This window comes from Saccopteryx leptura, chromosome 2, assembly GCF_036850995.1.
Source record: "Saccopteryx leptura isolate mSacLep1 chromosome 2, mSacLep1_pri_phased_curated, whole genome shotgun sequence".
In the NCBI taxonomy this organism is placed as follows: domain Eukaryota; kingdom Metazoa; phylum Chordata; class Mammalia; order Chiroptera; family Emballonuridae; genus Saccopteryx; species Saccopteryx leptura.
In genome coordinates this window covers 67,484,151-67,494,048 of record NC_089504.1, presented here as the reverse complement: position 1 = coordinate 67,494,048, position 9,898 = coordinate 67,484,151, and the positions used below count along the sequence as shown (strand labels likewise).

General features: G+C 41.2%; 1 protein-coding gene across 1 annotated transcript; it reads left to right on the top strand.

The window, feature by feature from the left end:
* The first annotated feature begins 2,468 nt into the window (after positions 1 to 2,468).
* Positions 2,469 to 3,880, top strand: DMAC1 (distal membrane arm assembly component 1). The gene is made up of 2 exons (XM_066365693.1): positions 2,469 to 2,795; positions 3,592 to 3,880. The coding sequence occupies exons 1-2, from the start codon at positions 2,477 to 2,479 to the stop codon at positions 3,654 to 3,656; spliced, it is 384 nt and encodes a 127-aa protein (XP_066221790.1). The 5' UTR covers positions 2,469 to 2,476; the 3' UTR covers positions 3,657 to 3,880.
* The last annotated feature ends 6,018 nt before the right edge of the window (positions 3,881 to 9,898 follow it).

Here is a 9,898-nt window from a genome sequence, read left to right as displayed (position 1 = left end):
GATAAGCTTTTAGATGAAATATAATTTAGTAAAGTCACATGTCAAATAACCATGGCATCCATGGAAATGCACAATTCCAGATAGTGAGATCTAAGAAAATATTAGAATTTCAGTTTCTACTATTTTATCTTTGTCTTATAATAAAGTAGTATATTACTACATAATTTATAAATCTAAGGTCTACTGGAAAGTTCTGTCCGTTTCTATCACAAGTTTCGACACGTAAGCACGTTTATTTGGCGCATGTGTGCCTCTCTATTTTTATCACTTAACGTATACATACTGATGTAGCAAATTAACTAAAACAAAGTTGATTCATGTTAGTCTTATGTGTGAAGTGATAGTGTACCCATGGCTACTGATAAAGTTCATTTACACCACTGTATTGTATACAAATTTCAACAAGGAAGAAATGCTACAGAAGCATGTAGAAATTTATTGAAAGTGTTTGGTGAAGGTACAGTTTCTGATAGGACATGCAGAAGATGGTTTGAAAAATTTGAAACAGGTGATTTCAACCTTTCTGATAAGCCACATTCTGGGCAACCATCTTTGATTGATGACGATGTTGTTAAGACCATGTTGGAGCAAGATCCTTTTCTGACAACATCGGAGATCACAGAAAGGCTTAATTCAGCTCAGCAAACCATTTTGGAACATATTCAGAAGATAGGATTGGTGTGGAAATATTTAAGATGGGTGCTACATGAATTAACTCAGAAGAATTTGTATTTTGTTTTAATTCCAAAAACGGACAGAACTTTCCGGTAGACCTAATAGACATGCATAAATGCTATTGTGTACTCAATCTTTTCTTATGCATAAAGGTATGCAATCAAAATGTTTGGTAACTATTGCCAAGGAGGATTTTTTTTCCACATAAATAAGGAGAAATCGCATGCAGTATAGAATGGTTTAACAGGCATAGCAAGAAGCAGCAGCCATAAATTATGAATCTCTAATTGAAATACTATTGAATTTATTTGGTATTGCACTTAACATAATACTATCTGGAAAGAGATTCTTAATAAATAATAGAATGTTCAAGTTAGGAAAGGATGTTAAATTATCACCTATTCCAAATCTCCTAATTTCAAACATGAAGTAACTACAGCCAGAGAGAATAAAAAATATTCTCTATGTCATATGGCTGACTCTCTGTCATATGTGACAGAGTCAGGTATAGAATTAAAATTTCCCAAACCTTTGTCTTCCTAGTATACAATACCTAGTTATATTTATGTGCATAATGAAATGGGGAGAATCTTTGAAATTAAGCATCAGGCCAACCCATTATTCTAAGTTATTTTCTTCTATTACTTTTTTCTTGTCCTATTTATCCATACCTTTATTTTTGTCTTTTTCTTTAGCCTTCTCAAAATCACATGTCATTTCATAAAGTGGAGTCACGCATCCGACTCCAAAAAGTGGAACATTGACTTTATTTTTGATGTTAGTTCTTTAAGCCATTTTAAGGACAAAGGTTCAAACCTGAAATTAATCCTATTTTCACCTATCTCCTCTAACAGAAACAACCTCTGAACTCTAAGATGTTTTTTTGTTTGTTTGTTTGTTTTTTACCAGTAATCCTTTGAGGGTCCAGCCCAGGAAATACATATATATCCAATTCTACCCAAAGGAAATGAACAGTGAACGAGTTAGGAGTGGATGATATAGAAGTTGAACTGCAAAGAAACAATCAGAAATAAAAGCCTGTGCTTAAGGGATGGTAGGAATATAAACCTGTAGGTGCAGATCTTTTATTAACTCCTCAAATCCATTAGCCCGGTTTTTAATTGAATTTTTCCAAAGATCTCAAACCAAAAACAATACCATGGTTATGAAACAATTGACATCATGACGTTAAGAAAAAAGGCTAAGGAGAAATTGAAAGTATTTATCCAGTTAATACAAATCCATTTTAAAATCTTGATAATATTTGTGTAGTTCCTTCACAATACGTACAGGTAGCATTTAACAAACTTGACTGCTTTCACAGACATTAGTTTCCACAATGATTAACCAGTTTTGTCATTTATTGGGAATCTGATAGCACCTTGAATTGAGAAGCTTAAATGGTATAATACAAACAATCACTTAGCAGAGTGTATTGTGTATAGCATATAATTAAATACCTACAAATCACAACTCTTGCATCGCACATCTCCACACAGGTAAAGTGCTCAAGGTTTCAACTCCTCTTTTACGCTAGGCAGGAAATGAAACCCAGACTTCCCCTCTAGCGAGACTGAGAGTTGAGACATTTAGGTAGTTAGCTCAATCGAGGGTGGGGGAGAACTGCCCATGCCACACCTAAGGTAAAGCCAACAAATCCACCGCTGCAGCCCCTCCTCCCTTCAGCCTCTCCCCTTCCGAGGCAAGCCGGAACTACATTTCCCAGCGGCCCCGAGGCTGCTTCCGGTGCTGCGCGCTGTGGCGCAGCGCAACTACGCCTTCCTTTCCGGCTACGTGTATTATGTTCATCCTGCAGGCTCCTTCCACAGAGGCCGAGTTCCTGATAATGGGTTCCGTTTTGTCCCAGCCTCTGGAGTCAGTCAAGGTCGCCGTGCCTGTTGCAGCCGCCTCCTCCACAAACCCTGAGCCTCTCGAGGCATCTGGAACCCCAGCCTCTCCAGAGCAGCGCCCCCTGTTTAATAACTGTTGGAGCTGTCGTGTGCTCTCTGGGTCGGGGTTGATAGGGGCGGGCGGATACGTGTACTGGGTTGCACGGAAGCCCATGAAGCTGGGATACCCCCCAGGTCCCGGAACTGTTACGCAGATGGTCATCGGCATCAGTGAGAGTCCGGCAGGGCCCCTCGGGAAGGGAGCTGGAAGGGAGAAGCGGCCGCAGCCTCGTGGGTGGGGGCGGGGCACTGGGACTGGTTGCCCGGTAGCAGCCTCACCAAACGTTGCAGGGCTGGTGAAAGAAAGTTGTTGGGATGCTGTTTTCTAAAAATCAATGTTTCTTGAGAATTCTTATTAACCTCAGTCGTTTTAACCCTAATAATAGCTGTTAGAGATAATGGCCTACTTTAATGCTGAATATACTGAGACACAGAGACGTAAGAAATAATACTGTTCAAAGGCAGATACCCCGGGTGTGACACCGCTACCCTTTGGTTTAAACGGCACCAAAGCCCATGTTTGTTCTCCAGGCCCTGGAGAAAGCCTGAGAAAGGGCCCTTAACTTAGAACTTGGGCTTTGAATTCAGACTGTAGACCTGGGTTCAAAGCCCACACATTAGGTATGCTACTGGGTATTGTGGCCCACAGTCATCTGTGGCTGTCTATATTAAGTGGTGGTCCAGATGTCTTCCATTAAAATGGAGCGATTCTTTAAGCTCTTCAAAAACAATTGTGTGGATAGCATTTTGGGTTTTCAGAACTCTTTCCTCTGTAACTATATTGCCCACATCAATTCCCCTTAAGATCCTTTCTAACTTGGGGAGGTAATAAGATTTTTTTTTCCAATTTCTGAGGTTCACTCTTCTATATCTTGTAGGAGTGTTGTGAGTGTTAAGATAGCTTATATGAGAGCACCTATAAACTAAAATGTAACACACCCATAAGGTAATATTGTTTTTTTCCTAGGCATTGCTTGTTGGGGTATAGTCATCCTGTCAGACCCCAAAGGGAGGGCCCACCGCTTTGGTTGAAAGTACCACCAAGGAATTTGTCATCTTCTGTTCCTGTCCCCATGACACACAGAACCAGCATGGGTCATATGGATGCCCTGGATAGACACATGGACATTGACATACTTCAGTTGTGCAGATACTACAAGATTGAAAAGACAAACGTTGGTTGGCATTCTTTGGCCGTGAGTGTTTGTGACCTTCTGGGGCTCCACAAGGACGAATAAATTCCTCAGAGAACGAAATAGATTCTGTGTCTTCCCTGGGGAAGAAGAGTATAATTTTTTTTAAAAAAAAGAGAGAGCGAGAGAGGGGAAATAATAAACCAAATGGAAAAGTAAACTAAAGTAAGTTGTTTTTACTTCTCCCATAGCGGGTCATTACCTATTTATTAACCTAACCCTGGATAGGCATCATGCAATATGGAGAATTATATAAAATTATATCTGTGTACTGCTCATATTTCTAAGGCATTATAGAATCTTTGAAGTAGTTCCTGCATTGGTGGTAAGTGAATCTTTGCAAAGAGAGCCCAGTGCTTTGCCAAGGGGCATCCAGCAAGTCAGCTATGGAGCTAGGACCTGTCTTGGTTTTCTAGTCTTTCAGAACTAGTATGGTTCCAAAGAAGCAAGAATTAACCTTTATGAAACAATTAGATAATCATAAAAATAAACATATAGTAATGGTCTTAAATGCTAAAATATTTGAAATTCAATACCTTTTATAACTTAAAAAAAAAAGTTATTTTTCCAGAACTGGAAATGTTTCTGTGAGGAAACTGAAATGCTTATGTGATAAGGACTTAACATTCGGCAGTTCGTGTCCAAGAAGTGTGCTTCTTACCAGTTTTTTTTTTCTTTCTGATATACCATGGCTTCTCTATAAATTTATGTGTATTTTTTAGAGAAGAAAGATGCTCTTGAATTCAGCTACCAGTCACAGTCTAAGTTTTGAATGATACTTTGAGCAGATACTTTTAGGGCTGTTTCTTTTTGTAGTACATAGAAGTGTCTTAAGTCTTTTAAGCCTCACAAATGACAGTAAAACTTTTTCATTGTCTGTATCTGAGTTCATGGTGTGAATGGTGCTGTATATTATCTATGCAATTGAGAAAGACATTTCAATATAGCAAGATATTTATGTGAATGTACAATTCAGTTATGTGGTGTTAATGAATATATATAGAAGTATTAAGTTGGAATAGACCATCGAGGACCCAAAGCAGGATACCTCCTTGAAGGCTCATGATATATGAACATTTATCCCCTAAAATATCAGTAAAGACAAGTTTGTTACTCCTCCTTTAAAAGGCAAGCTGTTGTGATAGACAGTTGGAGTGTGAACACTTTCTTAGGTTAAACCAAAAATACAAATCTAACTTATTTACTTGACCTGGATAACTAGAATAGCTCTTAAAGTTACATATAGTACTTTTAACATCTTTCTCAGAATTTGTACTGCAGTGAAATGAGGGGATTTTCCAAATAAATTTTCCTGCTCGCTATACATATTGCCAGAGTTTATTTGGTTCTTTCCAACTTGGGGCCATTTAACTATGTGTTAGCAAAATATTGTTATATCATGTCTATAGGCAGTTACATGGAAGTAACCGCCCCTTCTTCCCCGAATAAGTTAGGATTTATAGTTAAAAGTTTTTCTTTTGAAATGGGTCTCAAAATATGATTTATGCCAGTGCTAAGTGAGAGTCCCCATTTGTCTTAGGGATGATTCCTGCTTTCAGAGAAAAAAAAAACACATCACCTGAGTCCTGCAGTTCAGAAAGTGCCCTAGTGCCTGTATTATCTTCCACTTTGTTAGTGATGAGGTTGGTAAGCAGGATAAACAGGCTCGAGAATCAATGGATTATTAGTAATGTAAGACCACCAGCTTAATTGTGATTTATTGGCTTTATAATCTTTTTAAACAGCATGAAAATGAGAATTTGTAAAGACTCATAATTATCTTTAGCAGAGAGGGAGAGGGGAAAAGTACAAAAATGGGTAATTTGAAATGTACTTACAGTTTTCCTTGTAACAGATCAATATGTAAACTTACATAAGAGCACTGACATTTTTTCACGATGTCCAAGATACCTGTTAACTCAAGTTTACATAGTATAAATGTAGGTATCTCAAGATAATCAAGAAAATCATTATGCCTGCCATCTCTTTTTTTTTTTTTTTTTTTTGTGCATTGCATTGACTAATCTGGAATCCTGTGACCAGCTAACAGAATGTCTGAACATGTTAAAGGACCCAAGTATAGATTAACCATCAGGATCTTGCTGTGTGTTGTGAGGAGAGGTTATGGGTCTCGCTTTTCCCTAGGCCAATTGCTGAGACAGCTGTTGTTGGCAGCACTGGAGTGTTGCAAATGCAGATCAATCTATAAAGTTCTGGAATTTCACCTGGCTGAGACCAAGTGCAGAGACAGCTGTTTCTGGTGGCCCTCGAGGTTAAGCATCTCAGCCATGATTTATGCTTCAACTCCACCCTCTCAGGTCAGCATTTGCTCCTCACTTCTTTTTATTACTGGTTCCTCAGCCTGGCTGTATCTGAATTCGGAACCTCTTGAATGAAGCCAGTTGATTTGGCAACATAAAACATACTGCTTCTAAATTAAATATGTTCAGGCAAGCATATGTTCAAGCACTCCCTCAAACTAGCCTTGGCCTCAACTGATTTATTGCTGGGACTGCATCGAACAAACAGATACTTCACAAATCTTAAGTCAGGAATGGTAAGCAATTTTGACTTGAAACATTTAATTTTTAATGACAGATAAATCCTTGCCTTGACTCAATGATTCTGTAAGTGTTAGAGGTACAAAGTCAAGGGTGAAAGCCTTATAATTTCTCATCATTCAGAGGTATCCTAAGATTACCCAGAGAAAATAGGCACTCTTTCAAATGCAGGTCTCTTCTCTTACATTCAGCAATGTGTCATTCAAATGTAAATAGGGTATAGAGAAATAGCCCAAAGGGCAAATGTTAAGTGCAGCTGTGCCACAAAAATATCATTACTCAGTTTTGTGACTGAACTTGCTTGCGCTTCAGGAATGTGGTAGGCAGGCTTCTTAAAATGGTCCCCAAGGCTCCCAGACCCCTTGTGTACACACACCTTCGCCCAGTTACTCAAACTCCATTCTAGGTGCTGCTGTGAAGGAATTTTGCAGATTAATTAATGTCTCAGAGCAGTTGACCTTAAAGTAGGGAGATTATCCAGCTGTGCTAATCACCCAAGACATTAAATTTGGCCTAGAGGTTAGAAACCTGAAGAAGTCAGAGATTAGAATGATTAGACACTGGAGGCAGCCTGGGCTGAGAGTGATCACCAGCCAACTGCTAAAAGAAAAGAGGGCTCTACAACTGCAAAGGAATGAATTCTGGTGCCAATCTGTGAGTTTGGAAGAGGGCTCTATGAGAACCAGCCAACACCCTGATTTGAGCCCAGTGAGACCCTAAGGAGAACATCTATGCTGTGAAACTGAGATACTAAATTTTTTGTTAAGTTGCCTAATTGGTAGTAATTTGCTACATAGTAATAGATAACTAGCAAAAGGAATGTTTTGTTGAATCATAGTCATAATATAGATGGTATATCAGACCAATAGACACCCCCATTCTGAGTTTTCCTGAAGTAGCAGGAAGGGGTCATCTGAATAGCATTTGTCTTTACAGTTCCTGTCTTCACTTGTTCTTTCAGGATGGTTTGCTTGAATAGTTTTTACTGTTCTCTAGTAAAATTGTTCCCCTGCTAAAATAAAAATAATAATAATGATAACAATCATATAGCACCTTTAAGGCCATTGACCATGTCCATCATGACCATGCAGATTCACATTGGATTTGGGCAGACAGTAAAGGCACTGTGGAGCCAGAAAATGGTGGGCCATTTCATTTATTAAAGTTTCATAATGGTGGCAAGCAAAAAGGCAGGGAAGACCACTTCCCTTTCTCTCAGGGCTCCCAAGCTCCAACCCCCTTAGGATTCATTCTTTGACTCACAGGCCCCCACAAGCAAAACAAGCCAGGCAGAAATACCCCTTCACTGGCAAACACTAGCGAACAGTCATCCCTCCTCCTGGAGGCAGGCAATCCTCAATTTACAATCTGCAACCCTCAATTTACAGTCAAGCACCGCAGCCCTCCAGAGACCACACACACATGGTGCTGCCCTGCACCAATGCAAAATATGAGTGAGCAAATCTAACTCACTTGTTTCACACTTGGAACACCTGGGGTTGCCCTGCATTCCACCCTTTAGGATTGCTTGCTTCACAATCTACACCACAGGTATCCCTGTGTGAGGAATGAGGTACATTACATAAACTATAGCAACAGCACAAGTTATACAATTGCAACAATTACAAAGGTGCCCTTCACAATGTCACCCTCAACACTCTGCCCAAGGAACTATCTCTATCACCCTACTCCCATGTTAGGTGGGAGGGCCAGTATAGTCCAGGGCTATATCCATAGCCTTGTTGCATCTGTCCAACTGGATGAGAACAGCTTCCTGGTGCAAGAGGGCCTCCACTGGAGCTGCCCACACCCCACTGGGGTCTCTCATACTGTCCAAAAGCAGCATGTCCATCCAATAAGGGAGCCGGTGACCCCCTCTGGTTGCAGTCCAAGAGTCCATTACACTCCTCAATGATCAGTCCACGATAGCCCAGCTGTCTGTGCAAATCACCAAGGTAAAGGTCCATTACAGGCAACTAGGTTCATATAGGGCCTCAGGCTTCTCCCCTCATCCCTGCCATCATGGCAGCTCTGAAGACAGTGCCCCAAGGAGGAGTGTGTGGCAACAGTGGCCAACCTCTCCACCTCTGCTTTGGAGAGCATGATGCCGTCTACCTCTATGTTCCACAATTGCAGCAACCTTACCAGGGACTTACTCCTTGCTGAAGGGTTTTTACCTTATAAACAACCATGGCCAAGCTCACAGTGTGTGCATGGCAGCTTCAGCCCGAGCCTCCTCATGGAACTGGAAACACCTGTTCCCACCAACTCAGAGCCACTCAGCCAGCACAGCTCCATCTTTGGCTCTTGTGGCTGCTGGCTCTGCCTGAAGCTGAACCCACAGTTGTTTCTCCAACAACTGCCACTGCCAATGTTCAACTTCCAGGGCAAACTACAACTGATGGACCTGTACATCACTCCAGTTCCAGGTGCCGTTGGTGTTCAGCCTGCATCTCAGCTCTTGACCCAGTCTGCCTCTTTTACCAGCACTTGGTTTAGTTCAAGCCGTTACTGGTTCTCAGACTCTATCCTGACCTACAGTTCTCGGATCTGCAGCTCTTGCTCCAGTGACTGTTCCAGCTCATGCTGTTGCTGCCACTCAGTTTGCAGCTCATTCTGGAGCTCTCAACCTTGGGCAGCCTCACACAGGGCTGTAATAAACAGCCAGCCTACAGTCCCCAAAAGGACAGCCATGGGAAACCATAACAACGACCACTCCTCTAACCCACCCCTCAAGGGTGGCTGCAGCTCCATACCCATCTGACCCGAATCCTGCCAGCTGTGCTAGATGTAAAGCCAGTGGCTGCCACCATTGTGGACATGCAGGTTTGCATTGGATTTGGGAAGATGGTAAAGGAACTGTGGAGCCAGAAAATGGTGGGCCATTCCGTTTATTAAACTTTCCTAACAGTGGATGAGCAGACAGGCAGGGAAGACTGCTTCCCTTTCTTCAGGGCTCCCAAGTCCTGACCCCCTCTGGACTCATTCTCTGGATTGACAGGCCCCCACAGCGAAACAGGCCTGGTGGAAATACCTCTTCTCTGGCAAACAATAGCAAAATATCACCCCTCCCCATGGAGGCAGGCAGTTCATAATTTGCAACCTGCCACCTTGAGGGCAAGTACCTACAGCCTTCCATAGACTGCATACATGGTGCTGCCCTGCGCCAATGCCAAATACAAGTGAGCAAGCCTAACTCTCTTGTTTCACACTTGGAACAGTGGTTTGCCCAACAGCACCCTTTTTATGTGCCAAGCATTATGCTGAGTGCTTTGCAGTATTGTTTGATTCTCTCAGCAATCCTGTTTAACAGATTAGATAACTGAGGTGGGTAAAAATTCTTTGAAAGTCTCAAGTGGTAAACCAGTAATGGCTTAGAAAGAGTATTAATTGGGAATTGGGAATTCATGTTGCTATAGTCATTTTTAGAGCATCCCTTCTCAAAGTGTTCAGATCTCAAAATTAAACATTTTGAATCCAGATTTTCCATTATTTCCTTGGTTATCCCTCAATTTAACAT